The sequence below is a fragment of the Podarcis bocagei genome (assembly GCF_964188305.1).
Source record: "Podarcis bocagei genome assembly, chromosome: 7".
In the NCBI taxonomy this organism is placed as follows: Eukaryota; Metazoa; Chordata; class Lepidosauria; order Squamata; family Lacertidae; genus Podarcis; species Podarcis bocagei.
The window spans coordinates 36,589,943-36,608,896 of NC_138132.1; the positions used below are offsets into that span (position 1 = coordinate 36,589,943).

At 49.3% G+C, this 18,954-nt stretch overlaps 1 protein-coding gene across 1 annotated transcript; it reads right to left on the reverse strand.

Annotated features, from left to right (window-relative positions):
* Positions 1-767: 767 nt before the first annotated feature.
* MTF1 (metal regulatory transcription factor 1) lies at positions 768-18,576 on the reverse strand. Its single transcript, XM_081203748.1, has 11 exons — positions 18,426-18,576; positions 17,217-17,677; positions 14,056-14,294; positions 12,754-12,885; positions 11,880-11,953; positions 11,316-11,449; positions 10,215-10,292; positions 9,844-9,946; positions 8,787-9,298; positions 8,537-8,600; positions 768-5,380 (listed from the first exon to the last, which is right to left on the reverse strand). The coding sequence occupies exons 2-11, from the start codon at positions 17,625-17,627 to the stop codon at positions 4,899-4,901; spliced, it is 2,229 nt and encodes a 742-aa protein (XP_081059874.1). The 5' UTR covers positions 17,628-17,677; positions 18,426-18,576; the 3' UTR covers positions 768-4,898.
* Between the last annotated feature and the right edge of the window lie 378 nt (positions 18,577-18,954).

An 18,954-nucleotide genomic window follows, 5' to 3' on the forward strand; every position in this document is an offset into this window, starting at 1 on the left:
CAAAGTTATTAATATAATTAGAAGTGTCCAAAGGAGAGAGCAGCCAAGCACCATAAACAAGCAGCAACCGAGGCAGATGCGAGAAGCGTTTGCCCCCTTGGGCTCATCCTAGTGCTTGGGCAAAGCGCCCCCGCCCCCCAGGTTCCTCCTCAGCACTAGTCAACCAGGAGGGAGAGGCAGCATTCTCTCAATGGGGCACCACCACAGAGAAGGCTCCACCCTGTCTCATCGACTGATCAGGTTTTCCCTCGCAGGACACACAGTGAAAATTAAGAGCCCATCTAGTCCAGCATCCTCTTCCCACAATTGCCAGGTGCCTGTGGGAGAAGCCCTCTACAATGCATTACAGTAGCCCAGTCAGCAGCTTTCCAGGGCATGGGGCATTGTGGATGCACTAACCCTGTCCACAAACTAAAGATGGAATACCTCACTTGGGGCAATGTCACTCTTCTGGGTCTTGGGTCAGCTAATTATTGGATTAAATCTCCAGCTACCACTTCCTCCTAAACTTCAGCTCAGGCAGACTGGAGCACTGCATTCTTGCCTTCTCCAGTACATTGAAACACAAGCAGCTGCATTATCCCAATTCATACTTTTGGTCCATTTAGCTCAATATTGTCTAAGTAGGTCTTCAGAATCTCGGGGAAGCCTTCAGAATCTCGGGGAACACCAGGGACCTTCTGCATACAAAGTGTGTGCTCTGTCACTAAGCTAAAACCTGTTGAAAATAATTCCCATCACCTCCAGAAATAATTCCTCCAAAAGCACCAGATTTAAATAAGCATTTAATTAGGATCCCAGTGGTATTAATATTGCTTTCAATTAAAAAATTAATTTCCACTTCCTTGCAGGTATTTCAAAGTACAATATTAATTTTATACAAAATGGAGCAGTGAAGCAAACACGGTTATTTCACATTTTACATTCTTCAAAAATACAAATTCATGTTTATGCTTCTGGGGTTTTGGAGAGGCTCTTCCTTTGGAAGTACTGTACCTGTAACTAACATCTTCACATCACTCAATGCAAGGACATTTGTTCCCATGTTTCAGTTAAATTAAATTTGTTTAAACACAAAACACATACTCCTGAGAGAAACTGGCAACTTCAAATGATCTCCGCTTCACTCCTTGCATAGCTCTGGAATGGAGCCATAGCAATGCCATGTGTTGTTGTGGAGGAAATCCGGGCTAGGAGGGGACACCCAGAAAGGCACTTTGCAAAAGTTACCCGAGAGCCTTTGGGGGCCTCCAATTACACCACTCTAGGGCACAAGCCCACACACCATGTGGGAAGGTGGCAGTTATGGGAAAGGGGATTGAAATTCCCCCTTGTGCAAGGTTTTTCTCTCCCCCCACCCACCTCTATCTCATACATGCAGTGTTAACAGATGGTCACATCTCCCTACCCGCAGTGACTGGGAAAGAGGCAGCCTAAACCCTCTCTCAGGTACCCCAGGAACCTTAACTTCTGTCTCTGCCAGAATGAATGGCAGCTCCTTCCCATTTCCCCACAAAAAAGAGCATTTGGAAAGACACAACACTGCAGAGCAAAGGAATGAGCCATTTCTATGAACAGATTGCAGAAGAAGAAAAATTAAAATATCTCCCTGGGCTTTACCAGTGAAGTTCATATGAGGGGAACAAAAAGCCAAAACACTCATTTGTTAAGGAAAGTGTGGGAAAACTGCATTTCCTTGAAAGTGTCCACTGCATAGAAACCATTTTTGGCCAGCATGCATACGACTAAGAAGACAGTGTGGGCTACACACCGTTTCCACAAACAGAAACACACACACACACACACACACACACACCACACACACACACACACACACCCTACATAAATATCCAGTTTCCTTGGCATTTCTCAGTGCAGAACCAGAGTCCAAACCTCCAAATGAAACAATGTAAGATGGAAAAAGCTGAAAGGTCAGCCCTCAACCCAGCTACACGGGATGCTTATTTAAACAACAAAAACCCAAAACTGGAGACACAATTTCTAAAAGACATAAAGGAGAAATAATACTCTGATAAAAAAGAAAAATCCAGAGTGTGTAATGTTAAAAAGAATAAGCTTTTCCTTTTGTGGTTTTGCAGAGGGTAGCTAGTAGGCAATGCAGCTGCCTCCTTCTGTGTCTCTTATTTCTCAAGAGTAGGTTCTCTCGTTGGCACCTTTAGCATTTTGAATAGCTCACTTCTACAGATCAATCACTAGCAATGTGCTTGGAGAAGGTGCCAGAGGAAAATACTACTCCTTTTGGGGAAATGAAGGGTTTTTCCAGTTTTGCAGTAGAGACCCTTGCAGTAAGGCAGGAATGTGACATCCACCCTAGAAGGTGCTGCATGCCAATGTAAGGACGGCTTGCATCTGCCTCCCTGCCCTCCACTTCCCTCTCTGGGGCATTCAGAAGACAAGGATGGCAGCTGCGACCCTATGAATGTATCCAACTGTAACCAAAGTCACCTCGGAATGAGTGAGTGACCCAACCTGATTCCATTCAGTTCAGGCTCCTAGTGGAAGTTTTGCATAGACTGGACATTTGCTTAAAACATGCATAAGTCTGAAGAAGGCAGAGCACACAGCTTAGCCAGTTCCCACATCAATTCTGTTAATCTCACACGCACGCACATGGACACGCATTGGACGCACACACAGAGCGTACGAGGACGCCATGCCTAGCTACACATATTGCACAGAGGTTAAGTGCTCTTTTTGCGTAACCACATTTAACTTTTACTCAGAGGGGGTAAAGGAGGGAAAGAACCCTAATAACTTTGTGAAAAGTTATTTACAAAAGAAAATTGCAGCAGTCAGTTTAAAGAGAACTAAAGTGCATTTTAGAGCCCAGCATGTTAGTGTCATTGGAGGAGCCCCAGCAAAATGTTTCCTTCTCTAGACTCCAGCAGCAGCAGCAGCTTCCAGCAAATGCAGCAGACTCCACCCCCAGTAGGGTCTTTATAGGGGTCAGAAATAAGTCCTCAGTTGCCCCCTGGTCCTTCGCCTGACCAAGCCACCCAACCCTGAGCCTCCCTGCAGGCCTGGAAGTCACAGACGGTCAGCAGCCCAGGGGTTGAACTGTGCAAAGCCCAGTTCTTGACTGCCCAGCCTGGCACCCTCCCCACGCCTGAATATAGGGTACCTTGGGCTCTGCAACCCTCATCAGCACAGGAAGAGGAGGAGAGGGATTCAAAAGGCTCCAGTCTGTATGGTCAATTTAACAACAACGACAACAACAACAACAACACAATAAATAAATAAAGGAACAGAACCCCAAGGGCTGTCCTGTTCTCCACCACCGTGTGCAGCCCTCCCAGAGACACCCAAGCAGGGCAGCAGTGCCAGACAAAGTTTGCCTAAAGCGGCCTGCAAGACAGGACAGGCTGCTGTCACAGGCAGCTCTCCAGGCTCTGCTCACCCAAGTCCCCAGCTGTTTGCTAAAGTGAGAAGCCCTGCAAAGAGTACCAAATCCTGCCACACCTGGAGTTCTAGGACAAGCAATCGCTTATGCCCTATGGCCAAGAGGCAGCAGGCCAACCAACTGTTGCAGCCAAAAGATCTCCAGCCCAAGGACAGTCTCGGCCCTGCTACTGCCTAGGGGATGCTTGAGAGCAGATGATCCTTCTGCTACCCATCAACACACCTAAGCCTGCCCTTCAGACTGGGTGGCCAGGTGGGCTGCTCACACACTTTCAACAGTTGTGGAGAAGAGGGGATTTTAGCAGAGGTAGCTTGTCACTGAAGCTAGACAAACACACACTCAAGTCCCTTCTCCTCCGCAACTCCTGTTGGTGTTCCTGTCCAGCCTGCCATCACCCCACAGCCGCTGTCTGCCAGGCAAATATTCTGCCTACATGATGAATGAAGTCTCCCTTAGAACACAAGGAGGCTGGCTACCAAACAGAACACTATGAATGGCATCTATTTTTTAAAAGTAACAATGGCATATAAATAAAACATTTCCGAGGCGACATTGAAACCTTAGAGGCTTTTGGACAGGGAGGGGCAGTCTGTGTTAGGATTTTACCCTGAGTAAGTTAGAAGAAAGGATGCCCCTTCCAATGCACAGGCTGAGGGCGGGACTGGGAAGGCTGAACAGCGAAGAGGAAACCTGGGGGGGGGGGTTGGGGACTGGAGGGTTGGGAGGACTGGCCAGCTTAGCACCAGCACTTTCGTGACATGACGCAGCCATGAGAGATTCAGGGAATGGGCTTTGCCAGAACTAGCTGGGTGGGTCCTAAGTGGCAGAAGCAGCCCCTCCTCACTAGCTGAGTCTTCTACAGGCACCTCTGCCAATCCACCTTTGCAAAGGCCTGACAAGCTTCCACAGGGGCGTTTTCAGCCCCAGAAGCTGCTGTGCTGGGTGACTGTTTCTGATCAAGCTGCATCAGTGCAAATCCTCTCAGCCCCTGAACTTGTGCAAACCCCCAAGCAGCCCACCTGGAAAGAGGCAGCAGCACTCGCCCTTCCAAGCAGGTAATCTGTCAAAAGATGTGGGAACCACAGGGCCCCTACTCTGGAGCAAGCCGACTGAGTTACATGTGCAAACTCTGGAGAGATGATGAAGATGATGATGTGCCTGACCTGCATTTCAGCACTCGAGTCTCCCCGTCCACCACTTTGCCAAAGTGCAGCTGCCTCTACAACAAGAGATTGCCTCACAGTCTTGCTCCTCCCTCCCTCACAAACAAACAAACATTTCTTCTCTCTCCCCCTCCCCCCATAATAGTGCACACTTAGTAGTAAAGGCACCCCCAAGGAGCTGTAACTAGAACCTCCCGTGCCCCTGGCAAGGTGCAACCAGAGAGCAGCCGGCCCTCAAAACTCGCTCAGAGTGATGCTTGGGTTCATGTCACAACAAGCCAACGTAATAAAGAGACAGGACTGCCTTCGCCTTTTCACTTGAGGAAGCTGCCACCACGGCCTCCGCCCAGGGCAAGCTCCTCCTCCCCTTGTAGCAGGGCTTCAATTGGAATCAGTGGGGAGGAGGCGGAGGCGGAAGCCTCGGGGCTCTGGAGAGAGAGGAAGTCTGAGACATCCATGGCACTTAGGGAGTGGTTCTGTGAGTCTGAGGGGTTCCCTGCCAGAGTGCTTTGCTCGCAAGGAGGCAACGTGGAAGAGAGGGTGGTGGCGGCACCAACAGCAGCAGCAGCAGAGGAGGTGCTGGCAGCCAAGTTGATGGGAAAGGGTTGAGGTGGAGGCGCTGGTGCTGCCGCAGGAGGCTCCCCTGATGCCTTGGAGCCCTGTGAGGAGCAGTTCTGCTTCTTGCTGCTGGCTTTGTCCTTGGCTGAGTCCCGGCAGGCACACTGGCACTGACAGGCTTCCTCCTGCTTGATGATGATCACGGGCACACTCAGGCCAATCTGCTGCACAGAGCTCCCTGGGGACAAACAACAGTCAGTTCAGAGGCACCAGCACTCCCCTGCGCCTGTCCATCTGTACCTCTCAGGGCTTCCCAACAGAAATGCTAATGGGAAGAAATGCACGTTTTGCCACCCACCACTGCTGCCAGCCTGTTCTCATGACATGATTCCCCCATATTCCCTTTCTCCCTCTGCATGCCTGACACCAGGTGCAAAGCTTGGGTTGCTGGGATCAAGTATGCCTATTCCTGGCCTGAGGCTGAGGCAACAGGAAGTAGCTCAGGTGATGGAACAAAACTGGAGGAATCAGAAACCAAACAGGGTGACACAGACTCTCTAGCAGCCGACCTGGCTGCAGGGTTGTGTCACCCAGTAACCATTTTCTGCTCAGAGAGGAATGAATCATTCTCTCTGGCTCAACTGTTAGTCCATAACCTGGGGTTAAAGTTCACATGGCCCAGTCACTCATAGCTAAAAGGTGCTCTCACAATTTTTCTTCCAGGTTGACTGACTGCTGTGCCACCTAGCTATTGTACAGTATGGCAAGAGATTGTATCATCTCACTCCTCAGGCCACTGCATAAGCCACTAGGCCCAATTGAAGGGGTTAATATGAATATATAGAACCAAGTAACTTTAAGAGGCCCCTCACTAGGAGTAGCAGTGCAAAGGACAGGCACCTGAGACACAGGGAATTTTTGGTGGCACCTCCACAGCTATGGAACTCCCTACCAAGGGAAATCAGGAAGCCCCCCCCCCACCCCTTTACTTGCATTCAGGAAACATAGAATTGTTTTATTTATCCAGGCATTTGGCCAATAGTTTTATGAAGCTTGTACAGTGGTGCCCCGCAAGACGAACGCCTCGCAAGACGGAAAACCCGCTAGACGAAAGGGTTTTCCGTTTTGGAGGCGCTTCGCAAAACGAATTTCCCTATGGGCTTGCTTCGCAAGACGAAAGCCCATAGGGAAATCTCTGGGACAGCGGGGAAGCGCAGCGCATTTAGAAGCGCTCGGGGAAAGCAGCGCACTTCGCTGCTTTCCCCGGAGTGCTTTTAAATGCGGGCGGCTGGGAGGGAATCCCTTGGCCCCCCGCGGGACTTCCCGAAGCTCTTTTTAAGTCCGGCGGGGGGCCAAGGGATTCCTTCCCAGCCGCCCGCTTTTAAAAGCACTCTGGGCAAAGCAGCGCACTTCGCTGCTTTCCCCGGAGTGCTTTTAAATGCGGGCGGCTGGGAAGGAATCCCTTGGCCCCCCGCGGGACTTCCTGAAGCTCTTTTTAAGTCCGGCGGGGGGCCAAGGGATTCCTTCCCAGCCGCCCGCTTTTAAAAGCACTCTGGGCAAAGCAGCGCACTTCGCTGCTTTGCCCAGAGTGCTTTTAAATGCGGGCGGCTGGGAGGGAATCCCTTGGCCCCCCGCGGGACTTCCCGAAGCTCTTTTTAAGTCCGGCGGGGGGCCAAGGGATTCCTTCCCAGCCACCCGCTTTTAAAAGCACTCTGGGCAAAGCAGCGCACTTCGCTGCTTTGCCCAGAGTGCTTTTAAATGCGGGCGGCTGGGAGGGAATCCCTTGGCCCCCCGCGGGACTTCCCGAAGCTCTTTTTAAGTCCGGCGGGGGGCCAAGGGATTCCTTCCCAGCCGCCTGCGTTTAAAAGCACTCTGGGCAAAGCAGCGCACTTCGCTGCTTTGCCCAGAGTGCTTTTAAATGCGGGCGGCTGGGAGGGAATCCCTTGGCCCCCCGCGGGACTTCCCGAAGCTCTTTTTAAGTCCGGCGGGGGGCCAAGGGATTCCTTCCCAGCCACCCCCTTTTAAAAGCACTCTGGGCAAAGCAGCGCACTTCGCTGCTTTGCCCAGAGTGCTTTTAAATGCGGGCGGCTGGGAGGGAATCCCTTGGCCCCCCGCGGGACTTCCCGAAGCACTTTTGAAGTCCGGCGGGGGTCCAAGGGATTCCCTCACCGCCGCCCGCCTTTAGAAGCGCTCGGGGGAACACCTGCCCCAGCCGCCCCACTTCGGAACGCTGTTCCGAAGTGGGGCGGGGGGGCGGGGACACCTGCCGCCGCCGCCCCACTTCGGAACAGCTTTCAGAAGTGGGGCGTGGGGGCGGGGACACCTGCCGCCGCCGCCCCACTTCGGAACAGCTTTCCGAAGTGGGGCGGGGGGGCGGGGACACCTGTCCCATCCGCCCCACTTCGGAAAGCTGTTCCGAAGTGGGGCGGGGGGGGCGGGGACACCTGCCGCCGCCGCCCCACTTCGGAACAGCTTTCCGAAGTGGGGCGGGGACACCTGTCCCATCCGCCCCACTTCGGAAAGCTGTTCCGAAGTGGGGCGGGGGGGCGGGGACACCTTCTGAAGGCGGGCAGGGGGCGAAAGTCTTTGTCCCCCCTGCCTGCCTTCCCAGGGGCTTTTAAATCGCCCCGGACAGCGGAGAAGTCCTCCGCTGTCCGGGGCGATTTTAAAATGCCGCCCGCCAGCATTTTAAGATAGCCCCGCACAGCGGAGAAGTCCTCCGCTGTCCCAGGGTTTTTTAAAATGCTGGCGGTGGGAAGAAAAGCCCTTGTCCCCCCCCCCCCCAGCCTTCAGAAGAGGTCCGGGGACAGACTGTCCCCGGACCTGGTCTGAAGGCGGTTTCCCTAGGAACGCATTAATTGATTTTCAATGCATTCCTATGGGAAACCGTGCATCGCAAGACGAAAAAACCGCAAGACGAAGAGACTTGCGGAACGAATTAATTTCGTCTTGCGAGGCACCACTGTACATGGCTGGTTTTATTTGCTTTCTGTAATATTTCAACAATGCTAACAATGTTTTTATGCCATTTTATTCTTGTGAGCTGGGCTGGGCTCCCTTTGGAATTTATACAATTTATTCATGAAGAATAAATAAATTTGAAATAATATGACAGAGGGACGCACACAGGTCAAATGCATGGGAAGGTGATGTATTTCCTTTGATTTCACTCACTGAGAGAAGCGGAGGGAAGCAAATGCCCTGGGATGAGGATTTATCCCTCACTGAGTGCTAATACACCCCAAAGAAGAAAGCTAATGACAAGTTCCTCAACGGCCCCCTCCCAGCCCACCTTGCCTGCCTGACATTACACAAGCTCCAGCCCATTCAGCATCTGCCCTTGTGAGTGTCAGTGATGAAAGGGAAGACTGTCATCCCTGGATGTGTCACTTACCTGCATTACCAGCAACAGGAAGGGCAGTGGTAAAGAAGACCTTCTCCAGCACTGGAGCCTGTGGCTTTAGCATAAGGAAAGAAAAAAGACTTTTGAATGCAAGGGCCAAGTCCAGAAATCAACAAACAGTATATTAGTACCCCAGCCCACTCTGGAAACAGGGCAGTGCCAGCTCTACCCCACCTGCTGGAGCCCTCAATCCCTCTTCATAACACGTTCTGGGCTGAAGCATGGGATTCAGGTCACTCACCATTTGTTCTTGGTTCTGGGAGGTCCTGCTGGCACCATTCAAAATCCACTGGAGGTTTTGCTCTCCCATGACAATGCTGGACTGCAGAATGGCTGCACTTTGTGATGGGGTGATGGTGATGGTTGGGCTGCCACCCAGCACAGAGTTCCCTCCAACAGGCACAGTCTGAACCCCACTGGGGAGGACCTCAGCAACACTCGGTGCTGCTGCTGGGACAGGGGGATTCCCAACAGGCTGTGGAGATGCCTGAATGTGCTGTAGGAAGTCCTGGGGGTTGGGTGCAAAGAGTGTGCTATTAGGAGCAGGCACTTCTGGAGACTGGAGGACAGCGGCAGGGGTTCCGTAGGCTGCTTGCTGAGTGCCAGTGGAGGCAGGAAGCAGTGCTGGGGGAGAAGGCTCAGAGATGCCAAGCTGAAGAACAAGTGGCAGAGACAAAGGAGCAGCTTCTCCAAGGGGTGGCTGGGCAGCAGGGGCTGGATCTGCATCACCACCAAAATCTTTAACCAAGGCGTCTGCCAAAAGAGAAGCATATGGTGAGAAAGCTTTAGTAGAATCCTGAAAAGCACTTCATGCAGGATCCCAGCTGTGGCCATGACATGTCTGGATGGTAGCCCAGGCAGAAACAGCACCAGCTTTTATATCAAGAAGGCCCATGGCATTTGCAAAAGGAAGGCCTCACTGGCCATACACTGCTCTTGCTGTCTGAGCTCTGGTGAGACTCATGGAAGCCACAGACAGCAAACGTTATGTAGTCACTGCATTTTTATTCAATGCAGTCCATCTCAGGCTTCCTCAAACAGGCTAATCCCCTTTGGGCCTTTCTTCTCCCACACAGGGCTACCAGAGAGTATTTTTCTTCATTAGCTTTGCTCTGTGAATTATAGTATGATGCAGCACGTATAATTCCCACCAACCAAACACCCCTGCACACCTGACACCAAAAGCCTACCAAGGCCTCCACTTGTTAAGCTTTTGGGGCAGTTCACTAAATTCTCTGTGCTGTCCAAGATTAATAATGATCTATGGAACAAATGAAAGAGAAGATGCAGACTTGTACCTGTGTGCTGAGCGTCTTCCTGATTTACAGGAGGCTCCGGACTCTGGAACATGGACTCAAAAATGCTTGCTGGTGAGATTGTACTCAGGTCTTGTCCATGCATCTGGGGAAAGGAGGGAGCAGTGAGGCATGCAAAGTCAGCTGGTCTGTGGTTGAGCCTGGTGGCGAGGCCACCAATACACTCAGGCTGCATTGCTCAGAACAGACATCCCTGAAGCACCTGGCTCAGGGAGATACAAGAAGCCTGCTTGCTTCCAGCCACACCACAGAAGTCCACCACAGGAATGGCGGAAGGTGAGCTCTTTAAAAAATGGCAGAAGGCTGCTTCTATGACCCACATTGTCCACTGTGCTGTCAGAAGTGATACTTACTGGATTTGAATTATCCCGCAGTTCTGAATCTGTGGACATGAGGCTCAAGTCACTGAGACAGAGTGAGTGGTTTGTATCCTGCAGAGGTGGAGAGGAAGCCTACATTAAGCAATGCAGCAGTTGCAACTATGAGCTTGGTTATAGCCCCACAATGCCAGTCTCTTCAAGAGCACCAGTCCTTGACTTATCAACATGAGGGTGATCAGAGACTTAGGCCCAAATACATTTTCTATCTCTTTCTTTAAAAATTTTATGTGAAATGTCACAGATCACTAACTGAGAAAGGCAGCTGGTAGCAGAAGGAAACTACAACAAATGCCATTTATCTCCAAGGATTCACAAAGGCCCTCCCTATGGCTGTTGGGATGACACAGGAAAAGAGGAAACTGCCTTGTACTGAGCCAGGCCCTTGATCAATAGCACTGTCTATGTGGCTAACAGTGACTCTCTGGGATCACAGACACTGTCCCTACAAGTCTGAGCTACTTATCTGTGCCCATCTTTGATGACCTGCCCCTCCGATTTCTTAGACATGCCTTTTCATTTTTTTGAACTCCTTACAAAGATTGTTGTGCAGAAGCATTCATTTTCTTAGAGGTTTCCCATTTCTCTGTCTCACTGGGATTTTTTGTGATTCCGCTCCTTTTTCAGGAATTCTAACCCTTCTTGGGCTACTTCCCCCCATCAGTTTCTCTAGTCTGCATTTATATTCAGTTTCCCTATCTAGCATTTCTCTGAACCTAATAAATCAGCATTCCTGAAATCCATTACACATCTAACTAGGCTCATCTTTAGCTTTCCATAAGAACAAGAACACCAGCATTACAATTATAGCATTAGCATATAAACATATTTTACAGATACAGACAGTGTTGCTCATATCGAGCCATCAATCTCTTTGAGTGGCAGAGAGTTCCACAGCACGATGCACTGTGTGAAAAAGCAGATTACCTTTCTGCATGCATGTGTAATTTCATCTGCAAAGGTCCCAAAGGAGCTGGATTTCCACAAGAGTTCTGGATACTGACAGGCACTCACCAAGGCACACCATGCTATCTAGTGCACCAATAATGACATTTTCTCTGAGAAAAAGGCACCCACCTCAGAGATGCTGTTGTTGGACAGCATAGTATAGGAGGGCCCCTTCTCATGTCCCTTCATGTGACTCTTGAGGCTATATTGTGTGCTGAAAGTCTTCTCGCAGCCATCACTGGGACAGAAGAAAGGTCTTTCACCTACAATGGCAAAAATCTATGGATTTGTACACATCCAACACCCTCTGGGTTCCTTGTTGCTCAGCAGCTCCAGGATCGCTAATACTGAGCCAGAGACTAAATCACACTCCCATGCTCAGTGTAAGGGGTAAGGGGTGCCCAGGAGCCCACTGTACAAGATCCTGATGTAGCAGGCTTCAACACAAAATAATGTGGCCTGACTGTCACCTCATAAAGTGCTCCCTTCTCCTTCCCAAGATATCCTGGGCTGCTTTCAGCAAGGTTGAGTTTATTAAACTTTTAACTGGCCTTTTATTTTGAGTCAGCATCATCTAACCACTCAGACCTATCAGGCAAGCTGCGCCAAACATCTTCTCCACGAGGCCACATCTAGCCTGCAGCTGCTTAGCATTAAGGAAGCAGGAAAGAGATTCAATAGACCCAGCCTTACCGGTGTGGGTCCTGACATGCGTCTTCAGGTGGTGGCTTGCAGCAAAGGCTTTTCCACAGCCATCATGATCACACCTACAGGAGAGGGATGGAGAAATCAGCAAGGAGCTTCATGCAGAAACCAGTTCCAATCACACCTCTTGCTTCCCAGCAGCCTCAGGCCATGCATTAATCTGCACACAGGGTAGTGGAAAGTTCTGCAGAAGGGAAGCCCTGCTCTTGAACATGGTATTATAACTTAGGGAAGACTTAAAGAGAGCAAGCAGAACATCCGCCAATGCAGTCTCACAATCCCACTGAGATGGAGCTCAGTAGTTGACCAGGGCACCATCAGCATGGGGCAGGGCTCCTGGGCCTTTGAGGACCTGCAATGAGAGAAAACCCTGCACCGGTGACGTCTCCCACTACTGCAGTACTGGGACTGCTGCTGAAATTCTCCCTCCTAAGCAGCAAAGTGGTGGGGACCCCCAGGTGCTGCTACATTACATTACAACTCTCATCACCTGACCTTGGCAACACAAGCTGGGACTGGTGGAAGTGGGAGTCCAACAACATCTAGAGGGCCACCAGTTCTCCACATGTGGATTACAACCACAGGGCAACAAAAATACTAGGTGAATGATGATGTATTTGAAAGGCTATATGGGTCCTGCCAGACACACAGGACATTCACTAGAGGTGGACCCAGGGCAAGAAAGCCTCAATACCAACACTTTGCAGGCCAGAGAGGAGTCAAAAGCCATATGGCTCAAGAGTAAGAGTCCAAACCCCCCATGTAGGGCCAGACAGGAAGCTAGGAGAAACCAGGCCTGTTCTACAGAAAAGGCTTGACAAAGGACCCAGGATTCATCAGGGCCTCCAGCCAGGTGGCTCACCTGAATGGCTTCTCTCCGGTGTGGGTCCGAATGTGTTTCCGCAGGTCACTGAGTGTGGTGAAGTACTTGCTGCAACCCTCTGATTCACAGTTAAATGTTTTTCCCGTGTGAAGCCTCTGATGGGCTTTTAACCTACAAGGAAAGAAGTGGGCTCCATTACCACAGGCCTCTTTCTTCTGAACTGAGCCTCACCAACAAGGGAGGCACAGGGAAACAGCAGCTTCTATCTGAGAAGCAAAATCGGCTAATAATAATAATAATAATAATAATAATAATAATAATAATAATAATAATAATTATTATTATTATTATTATTATTATTATTATTATTATTATTAATGCCCCGCCCATCTGGCTGAGTTTCCCCAGCCACTCTGGGCGGCTCCCAATTGAGTGTTAAAAGCAATACAGCATTAAATATTAAAAACTTCCCTAAACAGGGCTGCCTTCAGATGTCTTTTAAAAACAGGATAGCTGCTTATTTCCTTGACATCTGATGGGAGGGTGTTCCACAGGGCGGGTGCCACTACCGAGAAGGCCCTCTGCCTGGTTCCCTGTAACCTCACTTCTCGCAATGAGGGAACCACCAGAAGGCCCTCGGCATTGGACCTCAGTGTCTGGGCTGAACGATGGGGGTGAAGACACTCCTTCAGGTATACAGGACTGAAGCCGTTTAGGGCTTTAAAGGTCAGCACCAACACTTTGAATTGTGCTGAGAAACGTACTGGGAACCAATGCAGATCTCTCAGGACCAGTGTTATGTGTTCCTGGCGGCCACTCCCAGTCACCATTCTAGCTGCCACATTCTGGATTAATTGCAGTTTCCAGGTCACCTTCAAAGGTAGCCCCACATAGAGTGCATTGCAGTAGTCCAAGCACCTTCCTAGCAGTCAAGTAGGCTCCTCTCCAAAACCCTTGCAGGCAGCTTAGAACAGCAGCCTCTCAATTGGAAACTAGACTTTGAGAAATAAACTTCGGAGGAGCTAACAAGAACTGGTGTGTGTGTGAGAGAGAGATTTCTGCAAGGAAAATAGTATTTCCCCCAGGAAAGATGTTTCACTTAATGCATGGGTGGCTAACCTGTAGGTCCCTCTCTGGATGTTGCTAGGCTACAACTCTCATCATCCCTGAACTTTGGCCATGCTGTGGTTTACTTGGAGTTGGAGGTCCAACAACATTGGGAGAGCCACAACTTAGTTGCCCTTGGGCTTAACATTGTGGTTACATCTTTGACATTTCATTTGTGTGTGTATAATAAGGCACTGTCTTGAGAGACAGAGGAGGAAATGCTCCTGCTCTTACCTGTACAGTGTATTGAAGGCTTTTTCACAACCCTGGACATCACACTCAAAAGGTTTCTCCTTGGTGTGGACTCGAACATGGATTTTGAGACTATAGGATGTTAGGAAGGCCTTTCCACACCCCTCTTGGTTGCACACAAAAGTGTACTCCCCGCGGTGTGTCTTCTGGTGGGTGCGCAGGTTACCTGCGGTGCTGTAGGTCCGAGGGCAGCCCTCAAATGTGCACTGGTAACGCTTCACCTGCCAGAAACATGATGTACTTTAAGTCTCCATTCTTGATCAAAGAATCATAAAGGGTTCCACTGTTAACTTCAAGAGTTGCCATAAAAACAGCTCTGCTAGATCAGGCCAAAGGCCCATCATGAATACTGGCTGCAAAAAAAAAAAAGACCCTGTAGGTAGGGGAAGGTTTTAAAGATGTTCCCTCTACAGGTAAAAAAAGAAAGCATGCAAAATGTATCAAAAATAAGAAAGAAAAGGAAAGCTAGTTATAAGAAGAAAACAAATGAACATAAGGGATTATGTAGCCTGTGGGTTTGCACATGCAAAATTTTGGAACCTAAAAAGACTCCTGAAATGGTTGCAGATGGTTAAAATTATTACAAGAGAGACTAGAGATTCCTGCCTAGTTTTGAGAGGCCTAACGCAGATAAGTGTATCCCCACAATTCCCTGCAAAGCACTCCCCAACTCCCTCTTCACAGATGTTGCTGCTACTCCTTCTGGTTGAGCTGCTATCACTCCCTTGTGGACTGTGCTGTTTCCAAGGAGAAAAGACCCTGCTGCTGCCACTGTTGTCCCTTTCTCAATGGACCCTGGATTGTCGCCGGTGCTTTAGGCTCAGATATTTTATTCAGCTCTTCAGACTTTGCCCAGTTTGGTGCCACTTACAAACAGGCACAACCGCAGAATGTAATCTTTCTGGATACCTGAAGGGTCAGAGACCTTTTTTGGCAACTGATGCAACATTACTAATTTCAGTGGCTTAACTTAGTTTTTTGCCAAGGTTGCCATGTGCTGCTTCTGTACTCCCATTGCCAGCTGTGGGGTTGATGACCAGACTTTGTAGTTCTGGCCAGGTTCCCAAAGCAGTGAGCAGCACAACTTGCAAAGGAAGCTCCCTTTGGCACAGGGTGCGCTTGTTCTCCATGTGCAGGTCTGAGTTGGTTGGCAACAGAATGTGCAATTAATTGTGCACACGACTCTTCTGTGCCACATGGGAGCACATGGGACATATGAGGAGCATATGCATCAAATGAAGTTTCCCATTGATACTAATTCATATATTTCCCAAACAGTGACTTCTAAGTTATGTTAATTTACAACTAAACAAAGTATTATTCACACCGGGGTGGGTGGAGAACACCTGTGTGCTGGACTATAATTTCCAGCAGCCAGCCTGCTCAATGGCCAGGGGTGACATGGGAGTTGGGAGTCTACCAGCATGGATAATGCCCTGTCATAATCATATGTGAACAGTAGTTTTCCTTCAGAATAAGTTATTAAATGCTGCCCCCTTCTGTAATTATCAGACATACACAAATATGTATTCTTCTTCAATCTTTTCCCAAGCAGCTGCTTTCAATAATCATCTGAACATAAGGCAATAGACTAGAAGCTCCTGGCGGATTTTGTTCTCCATAAGAGCAGCAGAAAGAGATAGTTAATCTATTATACCTGAAGTTAAGTCAGTCTCAATATTCCTAATTTTTTTTGAGAAGGCAAAAGGTATATCAAATGAACTTTCAGCCCTTCTCTAAATCTGCAAAAGTACTGGGCTTATATACGGCTGAAGTCGTCAAACCAAACTGTGGCAGTCATATTGAAACCAAAAGAGCAGCTTTAAGATCTGCAGACTTAAAACTGCAACCTATGATTTCAAAGGGCCAGAAACAATCTGCTAAGCCCACTTTCTCAGGATTCTGTTTGTGCAAAGTTTCAATCTACTTCCTTATAAGAGAAGTTCTACTTCTCCTTTACATTTGTGGGTACAGCAGTGGATGTGCTGAACCAATGTCTTGCCTTGGTAATGGTCTTGATGAGAGCCAATAAACCGAAGCACAATTCAGATAAGACTGACGCACCATTAATGGGTGGTTCCCTTAACTGGATGTATGATAACTGATTTAAATGTCAGGCAAAAACAATTCTTTTTCGCTAGGACTTTGGCTCTTAATTATCTGTGGCTTTGAGTGGGTGTAACGTTTAAATCCTGCCTTTTAAAAATAGGATTTTTCTGTTTTTTAAATCTTAAGCCAGTTTCAATGTATGTGCTTGCTTGTTTATAAATTGAACAAATACAAATAAAACACCCTTAAATTCAAGATAGATTAATTCATAAAAAATAAAGCTTGAGGAATTTTGTTCATTATCATCACTCCAAAAACTAAAGGCCCTCTTCATTATTTTGTGAGTGATTCCAAGATTTAAGTCAAGAAGTATCTCTTAGCTGCCTCTCTAAAGCATACACCCTCCTGCTAATCCATAAATCAAAACTCAGACAGTTTGGAGCTTCTCTCCGTTATTGTCTGTTCTGTCTCACCTATGCACAGTGTTGACTATGCATTATTACAGGATGTGGCACTCAGCGCAAACCTGAATAATGTATATTGGTCATAGATTTTTGTTTTTCTATCCCAGTGCAGAAACGTTTATTTAAAAAATCACACATGGCACACACAGCCCTAGCGATAATGTTCTACTATTGTGAAAACTCCCAAGGCAGGGTGTATAGCATGAAAAAGTAGCAAAAGCTTCCCTTCAACCATGCACTGCTTAGTATGGAAAGTAGGCAAGTAGGCTATATAAGGGAAACCACTGCTCTCTCTCACCCCCAAAATCTGAGAAGCTCTGCTCACCCTTTTCCTAAAGATACTTGGAAGTGTAACAGTGCATTTTTGTATTATATAAACCTGACTTGAAAAGCAACATGTGAAAACATCCAGGATCAGCTTAGGCATGGCCTCTCTTACACAAGTATGGGAAAAGGCCAAACACTACAGAATCAGGAAATTTGTTTTCTTAGGCATTTTTGGATGATGACTTTTCCAGAACTGACCCCGTGAGTTTTAAATGCAACACAAAAAGCAATACAGGCTTCCATACAGTCATATGACAGGCCTCCCGATAGAGGAGCAGGATTAGATTAGAGTCTGCTACTTACTTCTTTCAGTTTCGTCTCAGGGCACTCTGACTGCAAAGTAAGGGTGGCTCCTTCAATGTTTCGTGGCATAGGAGTTGAGCCAGGATTGATCGTCAGATGAATCTGATCCGGAGAAATAATGTGCTGAACATAACCCTGGGACATTCCTTCATGGTCAGCTATCAAAGGAAATCTGTCCTCGTGACCATCAGGCAGAAAAGGCAAGTGATCCCCACACTGCCCTTCATCCTCCTCGTCCTCCAATGGCCCTCGGTCTTGTTCAATGAGGACTGTTGTTCTGTCATACACTGTCCTGGATGAGGATGGGACAAGGCCATTCTTGTCCACAAACCACAACAGTTTATCATCCTGGGCCAAGTCATCTTCCTCCACTTTGTAATAGATGACATTCTCAGGACTGTTTTCCCCCATGGTTTAGTGGCATTCCAGAAGGGTCACAGAATGAACATAAGACAGCTCACCTGTAAAAAGATCACGTAGAACAGAGCAGTCAGAACTCATGAACATGACACCCAATTTACTGTCTTAGGATTCCTTTATTGCACATAGTTGCTTCAGTTCTTCGTGCTTTACAAGGTTTTTAAAGTGCAGTGAAGCCAGCACCCTTATATTTTCTACAGATAACTCCCTGCAGAAGGCCCACTTGAGTCAAAATGTGTCGTGCTAATGTTACAAAAAACATGCATCTTTAAAGTCTTACTTCTCCCTCTTTTCCCGCCCCCCCCCCCGCCCTAGCATTGGAGACTTGCTGGGTTTTGCATGGCGCCTTCTGGCTTTTGAAGAAGACAAGCCAACGATATGCGTGTATATACATCGACTGCTTGTAAAATTCTGCAAATGTCCTAGCCGAAAGGCTACATTATGTGGGTCACTCTTTCGGTCACCAGGCTGGCTGACTAATTGCCCCTCCCCGCTTAATACTGAAAGAGTCGCAGCAGGAGGAGGAGGAGGCGGCGGCTGAAAAGAGACTCAGCCGAAGGAGGGCTCTGTCGCCCCAACAAGCTCCGCTTCGACAATCCCAAGGAGCTGCCGCCGCGCCCGGTGGGGGAATTCGCGGCCCCGCTTCGCCGCCACCCCCGACAGTGACCCACGAGTCGCCGCGTGAGGGCGGCTCTCTGACAGGGAGGAGGACAGGGCCAGCCTCGGGGCAGCCCGAGCTCCAGGCTCGCTTCGCTCCAGGGCCGCCTGTCCGCCCCGCGCGCATCTCACCGGCCGCGTCCAGCTCCAGGCCCAGCCCGGCCCGTGTCAGTGCCATGGCACCTGCCCGGCTGCCACGCGCAGCCCGAGCGCCAGCACTCGCTCGCTCGCTCGCCCGCCCGTCAGTCCGCTCGGCTCGCTCAGTCCGTCCGCCCGAGGTTTCCTCAGACATTCGCGCTTCCGCTTCCGAGCAGCGCGGGGCAGGCCGGGAAAGCACCTCTTCCGGCCACGCCCCCTCCTACCACAGATGGAGAGAGGCTAGAGCGGTGCGTCGGCGGTGTCTACTCGGGAGGGACGGATGCCTTCAAATCCGCGAGGAGTTGGAGCGTCGGCGAGGCGCGTCTTCATTGCAGGGCTGTTGTGAATCATCCGAGACCCTGGCAAGGCCGACCTTGCAGCCTCCCTCCCCTTATGGAGAGCGAAAAGCCTCTTCTGGCACCGAGTCCAGGCTGCATCTGTTTTGCGGGAAGTGGACGGGAAGATGCCGGGGCGGGAGGCAGGACGCGGCGCGCAGCTGGAGTTGAAACGGTTTTTTTGCCCA